The 17,205-nt window shown below is 47.3% G+C and overlaps 1 protein-coding gene across 1 annotated transcript in view; it reads left to right on the top strand.

The window, feature by feature from the left end:
• The window catches only part of ACTR1A (ARP1 actin-related protein 1 homolog A, centractin alpha), a 16,986-nt gene extending 445 nt beyond the window's left edge, over nt 1-16,541 (top strand). Inside the window, exons 2-11 of the mRNA XM_009277820.2 lie at nt 4,924-4,988; nt 5,885-5,960; nt 6,743-6,868; nt 7,670-7,794; nt 8,113-8,329; nt 11,491-11,583; nt 12,326-12,500; nt 13,422-13,483; nt 13,854-13,894; nt 14,272-16,541. Of these exons, the coding sequence (XP_009276095.1) occupies nt 4,924-4,988; nt 5,885-5,960; nt 6,743-6,868; nt 7,670-7,794; nt 8,113-8,329; nt 11,491-11,583; nt 12,326-12,500; nt 13,422-13,483; nt 13,854-13,894; nt 14,272-14,374 (1,083 nt within the window). The 3' untranslated portion in view covers nt 14,375-16,541. The remainder of the gene's footprint in view (nt 1-4,923; nt 4,989-5,884; nt 5,961-6,742; nt 6,869-7,669; nt 7,795-8,112; nt 8,330-11,490; nt 11,584-12,325; nt 12,501-13,421; nt 13,484-13,853; nt 13,895-14,271) is intronic.
• Nucleotides 16,542-17,205: the final 664 nt, after the last annotated feature.

The raw sequence follows: 17,205 nt of genomic DNA, 5'->3' as shown, positions 1-17,205 counted from the left end.
TACCTGCCGAAGCGGGGCTCCTCCCGTCCCGCCCTCGTGGAGAGCACCTGTGCTCATTGGCCGCTACAGCTGTCCGTCAGGCGGGGCCGCACCCCCGGCTCTGCGGCCCCGCCTTGTCCCTCTTTGTGCCTGGGGGACAATGGGGCCTGGCGGGCCCGGCCTTGGCCGGACTCCCAGCATGCTCTGGGGGCGTCTGCTTTTCTCTGCTGGGCCATGCTGGAGGTGATGCCCTAGCCAACCCCCCCGCCACCCACCCCCCCCCCCCGCGTCACAGGCCAGCTCCCTGACAGGCCCAGCGAAAGGGGGACGGCCACCCCCGGTACCAGCCACCTCCTCCCAGTGCACCCAGCCTAGTGGTCACAGCGAGGGATTGCCGGCACCCAAGGTGCCCATTCCTATGCCGAAGCCCGCAGGAGGCAGAGCTCCTGAAGGAACTGCTCCCAGCACTGGTTGCATCAGCTTTAATTTGACAGTGGGGTGTGGTGTCGCAGATGGCTCCTCCTGGCTGATAATGCTTCTCATTAGCTCAAAGCAGACCTTCAACCTGTGTGTGTAACAGCTCGGTTTGAGATGAACGAGAGTGATTGCGTGCCTCGGTGAGATCCTTCTGGGTCCGGTTCTGATTAGCCCCATTCATGCTGGCCTCCCAAGAGAAAGGACTATCCAGGAAGGGGTGGGAGGATGGGCATATCTTGGAGGGAGCTTCCTTCAGTGTAGTGAGTCACAAATTCATGCTCCTCCCTTCTGACCTCTACTGCCAGTGATTCAGATTTTGTTGTTTCAGAGGGTCAGTGTTATGCTCCTTTCTTTCTCCATCATCCTAATTTCTGCTGAATCTTTTTGCCATATGACATGCGGACTTGCTAGCCTAGCACTTTTCAACCTCTTGCTTTTTTTTCCCATAAGCTGAATGATTATAGGTCTTCTCAGATCAAGCTAATTATTCTTCTGACCCCTTCTTTATTATTGATCCCAATTTCCTCTCTACAACTTGAGCTCTCTGATACAGTTTTGTTTTGTTCCTTCCCCTGGAATCACAGCAGAGAGATTTAGGTTAGACATTGAAGGAAGATATCTAATGGAAAAGGAGATTAAGCAGTAGAATTGACTATGTGGAGAAAAACATGTTATCTTCTTTACTGGAGACATTAAAGAATAAGTTAGGTTGATTGTTCTTAGAGATGACTGTAGTAACACTGACCCTGCTGTGGTGCCGAGTGATTAGCTAACCAGTAAAGTTATTTCCAGGCACTCTGGTACTGTGAGGATGAGTTTGTTGTGCTATAGTCATATAATAGCAGCCTATATCTAATTTCAGCCTGTCCTTTTGTTATTTAGTGCAATGATTGCCGCACCTGCTTCAGACCTGAAGAAGGGCTCATGTGCTAGCAACTGACTGTTTCTTTTTCTCATTTTATCAGCTGGTCTCTTATAAAAGCTAATTCTTCTTCCCTCTCTGATAAATGAGTTCCCTCCCTTCTCCTCCCTGTACAAGGAGTAGAATGAAGCAGTTGTTGTGACATCTGCCTTTAACGCTGGCAGGCTGTCAGCCGAGGAGCCTTGTGGTGACACTGCATTTTTGGTACTCTTCTGAGTTCAGGCAGGATGGGAAGTGGAGCTGCACAGAGCAGGTACTGCTGTTCCTGCTGCCTCGTTACTGCTTCTCCTCAGAGAGCTGCCTGCAGCTTTTCAAGGCTGAATGTTATCCCCCCCTCATGTATGTGTGTGTATGAGAGGGGGAAATGAGGTACTGAGCTGGTGAACAAGCCAGACCCCCCCAGTCCCAGCTCTGCTCTAGTATCTTGGCGTGTTCCAAAAAGGACATTAAGGTATGTAGCTAAAAACTCAAGAAGGAGGTTTTTTTTTTCTCTCACCAAACAGTACGCTCAGTTTCATGTTTTCAGCAGGGAGAGTTTTGTAATATATGGTGAGAGGTTGGAGCTGTACCTCAGCACAACCTTAATATTCTTCATTGTCTAATAAGTAATTTTTAAGAGTTGTGTTCCCATCTTGCACTCCAACAAGCTCTCTCTGAAATAAATGGTCTGGGAGCCCTGATGAACGTAATGCACGTGTAAATAGACAGCATGGTTCAGCTGTGGCCTAAGCAAGTGCAAATTCCTTGACCTCCATGGAATTGTCTCTGTTGACATAAAAGAGGATAAAATGTGGCTTTGTAGTCTAAGTGGTGGCATTTTAAACAGCTGAGCTGTCAGTAAGGGTCATTGTGTCTTTGGTTTGTTCTTGATCTTATAAAATGTGTATCTAATAAAATAGTTTTACAACAATATGAAATGTGCACTCTCCATAAAAAGTGCTACATGGCAGATTGACTCTCTTGGTGATTTCCATTTAAATTTGAGTCCTAAATGCATCAAGATGAATGAATGAATCAATGACTAGCTACAGAGCTAGTGGAAGAGGTATGTTCAGTTACTTCAAAGTACTCACGAGAATTTTCCATGAGATTATCTTCCTTGACCTTTACATTTGACATGTAGTTTTTCTTTCTTCTCTTATTCTTTTGCTCAGATTAAAAAAAAAACAAAACAAAATGGGATGAAAGCCCAGCCAGGATAGTTACTGGTGGAAGGTTGTTCATTTTGAAATTCTTTTAAGTTTTAATAAATCGGAGCTTGTAGCAGAAGGGAGGATGCTTTTTTTTTTTTTTGCTTATTTGAAACAAAGGTGAAAAAACAGGTCTTTACTTTAAATCTTCTGAATCAGCCAGGGTTATTTCAAAATTTAAACCTTATCCTGTCATTGTATAGGAATCTTAAACTGGTCTATAATAAATAGATTTACTCAGTGCACACATCTTCAAAGAAGTAAAATGTTTTCAAGAAAAATTGACTAGGTCAGAAAGTGCTGTCAGGTCTTTGTAGTGTGGAGAGAGCAAACAGCTGTGCTCGGTTTATTACAGGCACTTGGAAGCACAACTGTGTTAAGTCCCATCCTACCGGCACTTTCAAAACAGTCATTCATCTTCTGAACTACTGACACATTTGGTTAACTTTGAACTTCAATTTGTAAATCTTAAAATGCATAACTTGCTGCGAGTCTCACCAGGACACACTGGGTAATTTTTGGCCTGGCATAAGGAAGTTTCGATCTCTGCGTTAAAATAGGAGCATCATTGTTCTCCTGAAACCACTTCCCAGCAGCAGACTGTGCTGGCAGCAAGATCAGTCATTATCTCGAATAAAATATTCAATAAGCACAATATTCTGATGTGGTTACGTTACTGTGTTTGATTCAACTTTTTTGCTACAAGGCTTGACAAAGGATGGTATTATTTCCCAGGTATAGAGTTGTTTATAAGATATGATAAGGAAAAACAAAATAGTGGTTTTGTGTTATTCCTTGCTTGACTTTGAAGTGAATAGCCAGAGAGTCTGTCTAAAAAAGTCTTTTTAAAGCTTCACAGGCCACTTTGTCACACCAGTACCTGTTGGTGCAGACCCTGGGAGTCCCTCTTGCTCAGAGGGAGTAGTCCTGCCCAGGTGCTAGCTTGGGTGTGCTCCTTGAGCCAGCCTGGCTGCAGGCATCTGTCAGGAGACGAGGATTCGAGCAATCTATCTTTTATGTCGTCTATAACTGGCTAGGTCTGGTTTGTAGAGTGTTCCTGATACTCATCTCTTACAGATGCATCCTGGCAAATCTGACTCTGGCGGTTTTAAGGCAGGAGTGCCCTGGCCCTGGTGGCAGAGCACACATGCTCTGTGCAAAGCCCGGCACCTTGGCTGAAACTGCTGATGACCGTAGCTTGGGAATAAGGTGCTGGACTGTGAACTGGAGAGGCTGGGGCCTCCCCGCATTCCTTTCTGCTGAGCCTGCTCTGGCTGGTAACCTCTGGCACTGGAACGGGGCAGGCAGCTGGGATGGCAGCATCAGAAACTCCTGCAGCCAGAGCTTGTCTGGCAGAGCCCTGAGCAAACTCATTTGGCCTCAGCCTCCAAGTGAAAGCAATGATGCTGACCCATGCAGAGGTGGTGGGAAGGGGAAAGCAGTGGAGGAGCTGTGTTGCTACTCATTTTAAAATGCCCTGGGGCAGCCAAAATGTCTTTTTGGCCTCTTAAACAGAGCAGTCCTGCTGCAGAGCCCTTGAGAGTGAACAGGCACTTCATAGGTCACTGGTTTCAGTGCAAACTCATATGCTTTTCTCCCAGTACGGGATAAAATAGAACTGCTCCTCTTTCTGCAGGAGAGCTTGCTCCCATGGTAGTCTGGGATTATCAGTGAAATGGCTTATCTGAGGAGATCCTATAAAAATCCGCTCCTTAGCAAAACTTGGGTGTTCCTGCAAGCTGCTTGTTGTTTCAAGATGCTGTTCCCTTGTGCAGGGAGAGGAAGTGGAGGAGGGGAAGGAGCCAGAACAGATCCAAGTTGATGATGGGGTTCCCAGGATGCCTCCGGATGATACCGATGGGGACAGGAGCTGTGGGGCCAGATGTCCACACTGACTCCCTGCCAGAGCCTCCCTGTGTCTGGCTTTACCCACTCTGTGTTTGCTGCTTGTGCTGCTTTGAATGTCACAGAAGGCTTTTTGGATTTGCGCCTTTCTGACTGCCATACCTAATCTCTTCTTCCTTGTCCCTTTTAAACAAGCCCTGTCCTGTCAGCAGTGGCTCTTCCTGCCTCCAGCCCTTCCCCTTGCAGTCTGACTGGCACCTTTGTTCTTTCCAGACTCCGGTCTGGTTTAGTTCCCAGTGTCTCTTCTAACCAGATTTCTGTGACCTGCCTCTTTAGTGTTAGCTAGTTTATCCACCACCTGATCTTCTTTTCCCTAGTCTCCACTCCAACCTGTTTCACATGGTCCTTTCCTACTCCCTTCTCTGACTTTATCCACCCTCCCTCCATCCTCTCTAAACCTGCTGCTTCTGAGAGGCCTACAGCTCATGTATTTATATGTTCCTCCCACAGGGCTCGGGCGTGATTAAAGCAGGTTTTGCAGGCGATCAAATACCGAAATACTGCTTTCCCAACTAGTAAGTATTCTGCTGGTCTTGGTAAGTTCTTAGTATGGTGTACCAATTCTTCGATACGTAGAGGGGAAGAATGGTCCGATTTTGTAACTGGAGAAATGAGTTATTCTTTTTCTGCCTGCTGCACAGAAGCATCAGGGAGAGGAGATCTCTGCTATTAAGTACTTCGAGATTTTTCTTGGGGGGGAAAAAACAAACCATAGAAGATGACATATCACTTTGTCAGGCTCAACAACCAACCAAAGCTGTAGGTTCCTTTAGTCTCGAGACATTAGGACACCAGGAAAAAGACAAAGTTGGGACAAGAGGTGAAGACCTCTATTTCTTTGGTGTGTGGTCTGACATTTTGATTCCTGCCAAACTTCCTTGGAAGTTTTCTGAGAGTTTTACTGGAAGGACTGCTGGATCAGGAACGCTGAATAGTTACTGGCTTTTATTTTCAATAGGGTGGGTTTTTAATGAGTATATTTTTGTTCTGAGCAATGTCTTCTGTATGGTGAGGTGGGGTATGGGACTATAAATGTCTAATCTGAGAAGCCTACCTGAGGTCAGGCAACGCAATGTGGATCTATCAGCTCAGACCATTGCTCAGTCTAGCCATGTTCACCCCAGGCATTGTTGGAACAAATAAGTCCTGAATCATCAGGGAAAGTGTAGCCAGACTCAGCTGGCTTATGTCCTGCCAATTCAGAAGTGTCTACACTCTGTTCCCTTCGCCTCTGATTCTGACATGAGCTCAGACAGAGCAAACCTGGGTCTGTCTGCACCTGGTAGTGCCTCAGACTCACCCATTGCTTCAGAAGGTACTGGTTAGGAGAGAGAGGAACACAAAGTAGCTAATCCTTGGGTGCATCTGAGCTCTCTCTCTCGAAGCATTTATACTCTTGCCTCTGTTCTAGTGTGGGCAGACCAAAACACGTTCGTGTTATGGCTGGTGCTTTAGAAGGGGACATTTTCATTGGTCCAAAGGCAGAGGTAAGAAAACCTGTATACTGCACTTCTCCATATATCTCGGTATGCTGCTGTAAGGAGGGGCTGTAGCAATTGTGCTTAAAAGGGCTGTGGTTCCTTGGTATCAGCATATAGATCTGAAGAGCAGAATAGATTGTCACTTTTAGGTGTGTCCAAGGTGGAGTGGGAAGCTTCGTTAAATTCTTGTGCCAACCTGCTGACCACAGACCTTTTTCCCCAAGTCCTTCTGTATCTCTCGTTTTTTTTCTAGGCTACTTCTAGGTCTGTATGGTTACATCCCCATCTTTTTGACTGGGAACTTTAGAAATGGACCCTACTTGGTTGCCTTTTATCTCCCTGGTGTGGGCAAGAAGCTTGCTTTCCACAGTCCTGCTTTTGTCAGCATGTAGTCATATGGTCTCACATTTCTCGTGAGCCCTCCGAACTACATTCCCCAATACCACTCTGTTTTATGTTTTAGATCATGACTGAGCTGGTAGAACAAAGATACCATTTGATAGGTGTCTGTATGTTGGCTTGAAAACTGTTAGGATGGAATGTGCTCTGCAAGTGCCAGATTTTCCTACTTGGTATAAAAAGGCCTTGTTTAATCTCGTGAATACTTCTCTGGGAGAGATGTTTGTGGTTAATGTTCAGTTTTTGCCCCATATGATAGAGATAAGTTGTCTTTTAGAGGAATCAAAAATAAGTGAGTCTGACAGATTAAATCATAGTCATAGTGCTCAGAAATGTGATTGTTTGTTTGAGTCTCTGACAAGTACGCTCTATTGTTTCTGCTTGCTCAGGAGCACAGAGGTCTCCTCTCGATCCGATACCCAATGGAGCATGGCATAGTGAAGGACTGGAACGACATGGAGCGCATTTGGCAGTATGTGTATTCAAAAGACCAGCTTCAGACATTCTCAGAGGAGGTGAGGTACCCCATTGTGTAATGGCACAGGCGTCATTCAGTGTGTGTATAACACCAGGAGCCTTGGAACTCCAAGAAAGAGATGGGACTTTTCCTTTGCTCTTCTTTCTAAATGTGTCTGTTGTTAAATTGGGCTCTTTCACTTCTTGGGAAGATACTGCACAAGAAGTGTCCAAGCAGAATTCCTCCCCAGATCTAATGTTCTGGCCTGACTGAAAATCTGACTTTCAACATTTGTTATTCACACTGTCTCTAATGATTCTGCTCTAGGCCAAGTGCTTCTAACTTTTCCTGTTCTGCCTGCGCATCAGGCATATCCACTCAGCAGTGACATGACTTGAAGTGAGGAGGGAGAAAACCACAGTCCTGTGGTCTGGAAGGAGCTGACCAAAAAAATTATTAAATGACTGAAAGCAATAGGTTGTATAAGTGGAGTAGGAATATTTCTGCCTGTTCATGCTAAGACCATATGCCTTCACCCTTTCTTAGGGTCTGTGTATTTTGGCTAATCTGGCTGACTTTTGGCACTGAGAGTCATCTTGTTCACCCTTCACAGGACAGGGTCACTCGCAGAGTAGATTTTCTAACATTTCATCATAACTAGACCAGAGTCCTGCTGGTCCTCCTACTTAATAGAGGTTATTCACAAGCTAAAACAGCTCAGTACCTGGAATTATTCCCTTCTACCTGTCCTCTTGCACCAGTGGTTCCTAAAGGGAATAAATATACAGAGCAGAAATTTTCAGGAACACGCATCTAGTTGCCTCCTGGTTATTGCAGCACGGCTCCTTTTCTTTACCAGCATCCTGTGCTGCTGACGGAAGCACCCCTAAACCCACGCAAGAACAGAGAGCGTGCTGCTGAGGTGTTTTTTGAGACCTTCAATGTGCCAGCACTATTCATCTCCATGCAAGCTGTGCTTAGCCTGTAAGTGTGTTTCATCTTTGATTTGTGCTTGTGAAATGTTGCTGTGGAATCCATTTTTTCACAAACCAAAAAAAACCCGCAGAAGACCACACTGATGTCTGACTGACCCCTTTTCAAGCAAGAACTGAAATTCAATTTTAATTTCTGTAATAAAGAGTTTACAGGAATTTGCTGAACTATGATGGGAACTAGGTTTTGGGGTTTTTCTAGCCCCTGTTCATGTGAAATCTCTGCTCCCTGAGTTGAGCCTGGATGTGCTGCATGCTTGGGGTCACTTTGAATTGCTTGTTCTGACTTGATTGTTTGCCTCTTTGCTAGCTACGCTACTGGCAGGACTACAGGAGTGGTGCTGGACTCCGGGGATGGCGTTACCCATGCAGTTCCCATCTATGAAGGCTTTGCCATGCCTCACTCCATCATGCGGATTGACATTGCTGGCCGTGATGTCTCACGCTTCCTGCGTCTCTATCTGCGGAAGGAAGGCTATGACTTCCACACAACCTCCGAGTTTGAGATTGTCAAGACCATCAAGGAGGTGATGCACTGTCTGTTTCTGTGTTTATCCAAGAAGGGATTTCTGCCCAAGGGAAGTCATGACTTGTGAAATCTAATGGGAAGTGCCAGCCTACCTAGCTCTGCACCTCATTTCTTTATCTACCTGAGTGACTAGGGCCACTAAGATGATTAACGGACTGGAGTGTCTCTCATATGAGGAAAGGCTGAGAGCTGGGACTGTTGAGCTGCGAGAAGAGAAGGTTGGGGAGGATCTCATCAATGTATATAAAGGTCTGAAGGGAGGGTGCAAAGAAAACAGAGCCAGGCTCATTTCAGTGATGTTGAGTGACAGGACAAGACGCACAAACTGAAGCACAGGAGGTTCTGTGTGAACATAAACTTTTTTACTGTGAGGGTGACCAAGCACTGGCACAGGTTGTCCAGAGAGTTGTGGAGTCTCCATCCTTTGTGATATTCAAAAGCCAGACATGGTCCTGGGCAACCTGCTCTGGGTGACCCTGCTTGAATGAGGGGGGTGGACAAGATGACCTCCAGAGGTCCCTTGCAACCTCAGCCATCCTGTATTCTGTGAGACTTACAGTCAAGGTCACATCTAATCCCTGTTGAGGGACTGTTGACATGGAGGTGAAGACAGGCTGGTGGTTCAGAATCTGCTTTGCATTTATCTGTGTTGCACTTTCTCAGGGTCTGATGATATCTTTCGCTAGTGTTTGTTTACCCTTCAGGGCAAGGCTCTGTAAAATCCATGGCAGGTAGGGATCACAACTGGGATATTACAAGTTGCTTTCCCCCCTGCCCATGAAAGAATTCACGCAGCATTCACGTTTACAAAAGCTTCCCCTCTTTACAGGGTTTGCAGTCTTTAGTGACCTTAGAGCTATGCAGCAGTTTGGAAAGGCATGATTAAGTTCCCTAGCAAAGCAGTTACCTTGGCTTCTGCTGTGTGCCAAGAGAGGAGGACAGAGGTGGGACAGCAAATAGTAGCTCAGAGCTGGTGACCGCTCACAGCAGCTTTGCGGCATTGCCGTGCTCACACAGATGGGTTGCGCTCTGATTTCAGCAAGGCTAAAGTGAAGGCTGTGTGTGACTCGGGGCTGCCTGTGCATCCATGCCTTCAGTACCATGGGGTCAGTCCTCAGATCGGTACTGGCTGTCATGCCTGGCAGTTGCTGCCATGTTGCAGGCCCCCATCACAAGCTATGATTGCTGCAGATAAGTCTGGGCTGAGTCAGCAGCCTGTGCCAGGGCTTGAGAGCGTTAATGAGCTATTCTTGAGTCTGTGACCTACAGGCAAAGGACTGTAATGGAAATAGTTTGCTTGTTCTGCATGGCTGTAGCTCAGCGTGGCTGTGCTGAGGGAGCAGTGCTTGTGCTTCATGTCACGGTACAGCTGAATGGCTTCTGCCTGTTGCCCAGAGCAGGAGACTGCATAGGGTTGTAGGTTTTGACCCAGTAGCTGTTCTCTCTGTTCTCCAAGTGCTGATTGCTGAATGGGAGAAAAAAGCTGACGTGTGCAGATACTGCAGCATCTGTGGACCAGAAGATCTAGTGATCGGAGGCTTGCTGGAGAACTCTTTGCTTCAGAAGCAGCCTGTTTTGTACCAAGCATCAGTTGCAGTGCAATTGCAGTGGTCTTACGGGACAAAGCAAGAGACTTGTACTCTTCATAAATGGCCAAGGCTCTCTTTGCATCTTGGGTGATGAAACTATTAAAAGACATTGCTGACTTAAATGCAGTGTCTTGCACCAGTGCAATCTTTTCTCTGGACTATATGCTTGGGGAAGCAAAGAGCAGGGGAAAGTGAGCCAAGTCCTGCTTTGCATACTGACTGCTCTCACCAGTGAGACTGTTGAAGGGAGGAAACAACCTGATGTTCGCTCTCCAGCCTACACCTTTTGCTTTACTTTAAGATTAATTTTAGCTGGGGAAAGTGTTGCAGATTTCTAGGATATATGTGCCTGGAACTTGCAGTGAGATTTCTGTTGATGCTGGTGCCATTTGTGACTTGATTTGCAAATCTGAGGGGTTGAGTGTGGCTTCTTGTGTTTGCAGCTTTCTTGCCTCAGGAGAGGTTTGGATATGCAGCCTGAATGTGCCGTGGCAAGCACAAAGCTGAGATCCTGGACATGGGAGTTTCTCAGTCCCAAAAGCTGCTTGTGATCTATTGGAGTCTGTCTGACTCGATTTTTTTTTTAAATTTTTTTTTTTAAATTGGAGTCTGTCTGACTCGATTTTTTTTTTTTAATTTTTTTTTTTAACGGGGAAAAATATTAGGAAAGAAATTTGGGGATGTTGAAAAGTCTAGAGGATAAATTACCTTGAGAGGGGAACCCTTAATACCCACTTCAGTGCAAACATTGTTCTTTGTTTCTTGGTTTACTGTGAGGTACACCAAACATGACTGGACAGGGTTTTGGGCAGCCTGCTCTAACTGACCCTGCCTGAGCAGGGGGGTTAGACTAGGTGATCTCAAGAGGCCCCTTCCAACCTAAATGTTTCAGTGATTCTGTTTAGAGATTTTTTTTTTTTTAATCCCCAAATGATAACAATTTGGAATAACAAAGCTTACTTTGGAATAAAAAAATATGGGGTGCTGGAGCAGTTTGAAAAGTCAAAGTATTTTGTTTCCTGTAACTTAAAATGTAGGTGGGCAATAGGAAGTGAGCAGCTTAGATCATGTTAAAAAAATTTTTTGCTGTTAGCTATTAGTTATCGTTTATCCTGTTGAAATGTAATAATGGACTTTGTTCATGCTCCTAATCTGCTGCAAAGTTACCTGAGCCCACCTTTTATACAAGGTTAATGTCACTAAAGGTTTCAGGTGCGTGTTTTACGTTGCCCTACAGTAGGTTGGAAGCGCTCACGGGATAGTTACCTCATCTGCACTAGAGGGAGGTAACTTCTAAGCAGTAAGAGAGAGCTGGAAGCAAGAGGTGAGCAGCAGCTAGAGGGGAAGTGGGTATCCTTGATGTCTTTAATCATCACATGGACCTGTAGCATGAATAGATATTTTACCTGATGTGAACCCAAAGGGTCTTTTCCCCAGCACAAAATATTGTTGAAATTGGTCTCCCCAAGGGATACATGGATTTTGATTGTTAGCGAGAAAAGTATTTTATCAGAGGCATTTGGGGTCTACCCTTCTCATCTCCCTCTCCCTGACTCTGTTTCCTCTCCAGCGTGCCTGCTACCTGTCAATAAACCCCCAGAAGGATGAGACTCTGGAGACCGAGAAGGCTCAGTACTACCTGCCGGATGGAAGCACTATTGAGGTCTGTAAGGACCACCCTCAGAGGATTCCTAATGTGAAGCACAGGGTTTCCAGAATAGCCTTCTGCCTAGTGATGGGAAACTTAATGTGGTGTTAGGTGGGAGGGGATAGTTTTAAAAGACCAGAACTCATCCTAGGCTGTTGACTGGGCACTAGAATTTTTAGGGGGAAGAAAACATTATTAGAAACCTCACAACTTCTACTGGAAATCCTGGGTGAGGATGCAGCGTGACCATGGGGACTCTGAGCTGTTTGAGTGCAGGCTCTGATCCAGCAAATCTCTATGTGGATCAGGTATGGAGTGTGGGTAGTTATCAGCGCGCTAAATTCAGCAGTGGTTTTGTGTGTGGCTTTTGTCCTGCCTAGAGGTGCAGAAACAATTGCTTTGAAGAGTGAGTTAGGAATACTCCTCAAAAGACTGAGCCCTCTATAGAATGGTTAAGGGAGAGGAAATACAGGTCTTACCTCCAGCACCAGGGGTGGATCTGCTCCCTTTTCTGCCAGTGACCTGCTGTATGGGGCTGAGCAAGTTTCTTCATCTCTTTCATCTGCAAAATAGAAATAGCGCCTTTTCTAGGAGCAGTAGACCAAACTGGCGTTCACTTGGGAGCTAGTGATGCATGAATGTCCAGAAAACTTCATTACTCTGAAGTTTCACTTAAGAAAGGCAGGCCCAAACTGTAGACAGTGAACAGAGCCACACTGCTCTCTCTTCCCCTCTGTGCTAAATTCTCCCCTTGCAGATTGGCCCAGCCCGTTTTCGAGCCCCGGAGCTCCTGTTCCGGCCAGACCTGATAGGGGAGGAATGTGAAGGACTCCATGAAGTGCTCGTTTTTGCCATTCAAAAATCAGACATGGACCTGAGGCGAACGCTGTTCTCCAACATCGTGCTGTCTGGAGGCTCCACGCTTTTCAAAGGTTCCTGTCTCTCCTCTTTCAGTGGGCTGTGACATACCTGATCTCTTGCTTCCTTCTCATGTGAAACTGGAAAGATAACCTAGATCACCCAACTTGTCCTGTGGGGTGAGGGCTGTGGGAACTCTGCTCTGTTGGGTGCGTCGTGTGTGGGGCTGTGGGTGGGGGGGGGGGGGGGGGGGTAGTGTTACTGTCTAATTTTCTGAGTCCCTGTCATACCCTTCTGGGTATGCAACACACCTCTACCCTTGTACATCACTTCCTGGGCTTGAAGGGCTTTTATTGCTTTCCTCCTGTCACTCTGCTTGTGTCAGGACTGAATAGCCGTGTTCATTCCTGCTGCTGTAGTTCAGGATATTTGAGACGAGGTACCTAAAAGGCTCTTGCATTTCCTAAGGTTCCTTTAGGTCTCTGGTGCATGAGAGAGTCCAGTGCTCCTGGTACTGCATGAAGTGTCAGCTACATATGTAAAAGATGTGCAGAAAGCTTCCTACCCATCCCCTCAGGGCTCAGCTGGTTCCCATCGACTTAAAGATATCCTCTGCCAGAACCCGTCAGCCTTTTATCCACAGGTGGACATCTCCAGATAGGTCTGGTCTTCCCGTTCAAACGCTGTTCCCCCGTACATAATGGGCTGGACACAGGAGGAATGCCCAGGGAAGGAGGAGGTCCTAGCTAAAATTCTTGTTAGCTTGTCTCAAGCTGCTGCTGAGGGATAGAGCCCGCTGTGCCAGTGTTTGAGGTCTGAGTGAGACAGAATCCCGTTATCTCGCTGGCTGTGTTCTGTGCCTCTCCAGACGGGTGTCTCTGAGATCTGGAGTGGGATATTTGAATAGGACTGCAGCGGACACATCCACATTGTTAGTAGATGGAACCTGGGATTTCGCCGAGGGGCTCACACTGCGCATTTTCTCTCTTGTATAGGCTTTGGTGACAGGCTGTTGAGCGAAGTGAAGAAACTAGCTCCGAAGGACGTCAAAATAAGGGTAGGAGCAATCTCTTGTGTTTATCACTTACTATGTGTGTTGTTCTGTGGCCTTTAAAGAACCATGCTGAGAGTGCAGCTGCCATTTGCTTCAAACCAGAAACGACTTTCCTGAGACAGCCCAACAGTATTTGCTGTTGTGATGAAAACCTGTTTGGTTTCATCACTGAGAAGGTGGCTCCTCTGACAACGTGACCCCTGTCCAGGATCCTGGGCCACAGTGGCTGTTTTGGGGAGGCTGCTGGGTGTCTTTCTGGTGGGAGAGATCATACCTATGTTTGTCAGCTGTTAGCTGTAGTGAAATGGGGGCAGTGTGCCAGGAGGAGCAGACTGGAGCTTGGGAAGGCACTGACTGATTCTCTTTCCCCCAGATATCAGCTCCTCAGGAGAGATTGTATTCCACGTGGATTGGGTATGTACTGCACAGTGACACGTCTTGCTGTGGGATGAGGGCTGGGGGGGCGCAGCCTGTCGGCACTCACACTGTTGTCCTTTCTGATGCTGTGTGTCAGGGGGGTTTCATCGTTCAGCTGCGCGGTGCTCAGCGTGTTACTGGAGCAGCAATCAGCAGGTCGTTTGGGAGGGGGTGGCTGTAGTGCCAGCACGTTTGAGGATAAGAGGAGAGGAAGTGATTGTCCAGAGAGCGTTTCAGTTGTAGATAACTGGGAGCTCAGCACCTTTCTGACATGGGGAAGTGTCACACAATAGAAACAGCTCATCTCTGCAGAGATGGGATGAGAGTGCCCCCAACATCTTCCTTTAACCCATAACATGCCTGTCTCTCCCCAGGGGCTCTATCCTGGCCTCACTGGACACCTTTAAGAAAATGTGGATTTCGAAAAAGGAATATGAAGAAGACGGAGCTCGTGCCATCCACCGAAAAACCTTCTAGTGCTGGGACCTGTCCTCAGTCTCCTCCGAAGACTCACTTCAGTTCTAAACTCGCTTTTCTGAGTCCGAGTGTCTGAGAGCTGCCTGTGTGTGTGTGTGTGCGCCAGCATGCCCCGATGTCACTGAGCAAAGACAACAGCAGCAGGAGGGTTGTATCAGTACTACTAACTTCTTATTTTTTTTATTTTATTTTTGTTGGGTTTTTTTTAAATGGAAAGGAGGAAATACCAGTCTGAATTTCTCCAGAATGGCCCATTCCTTTTTCATTTCAGTCCCTTAATTTCTGTATCGCAATCACATTTGTCACTGTAAAACAAACAAGCAAGCAAAAACAAAGGGAACAGCTTATAGAAACTGCCTAGCAAGCCAGAAGGGAGCCAACCACTGCAGACTGCTCACGCAGGCTTTAGTCAGCCCAACTGCAATCCCTGGATTGTCTGGAAACACATAGCTGAGGCCCCATAGCTACTTTCTTCAGCAGCGTCTTCACCATCAGTAGGTTTTTGAAGTTGTTTTTAATACATTTTTTATTAAGAGAAAGCACATTCTCAACAGTTAAGCCCATTTGCCCCCACTGTTTTTGGTGCGTGAGTGTGTGTACGCGTGTGTAACTTCTTAGCCTGATGTGTGGGTCTGCACCACAGCTGGAGAAGTTGGTGATAGGACTTAGTTTGTATTGCATGGAGTAGAACAAAGCAAATCTAATCCGCTATCATTGTACTAGACGGTTATTCTCTCGTACCTTGTTTTAAATACCTTTTCTCCTGTGGAAGCAAGTGCCCCAGAGTGGGGGTGAAGGCACTTGTGTGTGTTCCCTCAATCTGCCAAGATTCACAGTGCTGAGTTCTCATGTTCTTTCTCTGTAAGAGTCGAGGCTGTTTCCCTCCTTCCTGCCGTGTCAGGGCAAAGGGAGCATGTATTTGCAGCCAGGCATAACTCTTGTGTACTTTATCCATTCTGGGGCAAAATAATAATTGGAAAGGTGCATTGTAATGTAAGAATTGTTTTATTTATTGAAATGTCTGAGGATGTCTCAAATACTGACCACAGCACCTGGGAATTATGCTTTGGGTCTTCTTTGAACACCTGTTACCCAGCAGTCTGTTGTTCGATGTTAACACTGTTTACAGCACACATGCTTAGCGAAATAGCCAGCCCTGCGGCACCACCCCGTAACTGCTCTTTAGCGAGTCTTGCTGTTCTCTATGAATACACTAAATGAGAGGACAATAAACTGTACCGGGACGTTGGTGGGAGCAGCAGGTTTGTGAGCAGGAAGCCGTCACGCTGGCTGTGTTCTGCTGTACTGCGTATGCCTTTCTGCTCACCTGGTGGCTGCTTTGCTTCTACCGCTTTTCAGCGATGGGCAGGCCTACAGACCCGCTTGCACTGGGTTGTGCTATGGTTTCCCCTTTAGGTTTTTCTTACGCATTATTTGGTGCTCTTTTCTTTCTCCAGTGTGGATTTTCTGCAGTACCTGACAGTAGCAGTGGAGCTGGAGTTGCTCGGTGGCGGTTCCTCCCTGTTCCCCTCCTTTCTGTTCATTGCCACACATCACCTTGGGGTCACCCTCGAGTGCAGAGGTGGGGTAAGAGCTGGAGGGCTGCTGCAGAGGTGCGGCAAAAGCTGGTGCAGTGCCCCGGCTGAGATGAATGTAAGCAGCAGCATGCAATGTGCTGCCCCTGCGGGAACCACATTCTTGGGGCTCACCGCTGGGCTTGGAGAGGCTGGAGGCAGGCAGGTGCGGTGGTCTCTTCCCAGCTGAGGCCAGGTTGCTTGTTCACCTACCCCCATCAGAGCAGACTCTCTTTTTTAAAGCAAGAACCTGTCAGGTAGAAGAGAGCCGTCAATGCTCAGCCTTCTGCTGGAAAATCAGTTGCGTTCTTGCTGGTTTGCTGCAGTGTGCAGAGGGGAAGCAGCAAACCCCTCTGGGTTCAGTTACCACGTGCTCCAGGCAGTGCCTGTGATCTCTTCCTCCCCTTCCCAGCCCCTCTGCTGGCCTTGCAGAAGCAGCAGTGCTCCATTTTGTAACCTGCAGTGACCGGACAGAAAGGTGCCATCTCCAATCTAGCATTCGTTTGATCTGCCTGACTGTTCCCTCGCACACTGTCCAAACCATGTTGCCTGGTGGTGCCCAGCATACTTAAATAAAGTTATTCATATACAACCCTCAAGCCTCCTGGCCTCATCTTCCCACATTTGCAATTTTAAGGAGGCAGCTTGTGTTCTTCTCTTGCCTGTGCAGAATTGTTGCTGGCCAGTCTCTGCAAGGAGACACCATCTCTGGTCCAGGACTGCCTTCCTGATCTGGCTTTTGAGCTGAGGGAGGAGAGTCCCAGGCCACAGCTGTGGTCTGCACTGGTGGTGTCCAAAGCTGCTCTTCTCCTCAGCAACCATTATATATTGTGTTTCTCACTGCAGACAGGTCAAAGGCAGCTGAGGGGGAGAGAAGCTGTGCGCAAGAGGGCTGGTGCAGGCAGCGAGGGCAGCCCTTGGCTGAGCAAGGGTGATGGGAGCGATGCCACTGTTGTGAGAAGAGCTGGTGCCAGCCCAGGCGCTTGCCGAGAACTAACATGGCAAGCTTTGCTCCCAGGGCAAGCTGGGGGCGTGGGAAGGTGGCACAGTGCCCAGGCCAGCAACTGTCCCCAGCCTCGTCCCCAGAAGCAGCTGGTGAAGGAACAGGACAGTCCAGTCCCCAGGGCCTTCCAAAGCAGCAGGGGTAAGTGACTTGCCTCCCCCCAAAAGGCAGGTGATACACCAGCCTGCTAATCCTCTCTGTCCCCTGCAGAAACAGGCCCAGGCCCCAGCACAGAGTTTTGCTGGGGAGGAACA

Source organism: Aptenodytes forsteri, unplaced genomic scaffold (genome assembly GCF_000699145.1).
Source record: "Aptenodytes forsteri isolate BGI_AS27 unplaced genomic scaffold, ASM69914v1 Scaffold15, whole genome shotgun sequence".
NCBI lineage: Eukaryota > Metazoa > Chordata > Aves > Sphenisciformes > Spheniscidae > Aptenodytes > Aptenodytes forsteri.
Note: the sequence above shows the minus strand (reverse complement) of the source record. Positions and strands in the feature narration are given on the sequence as shown.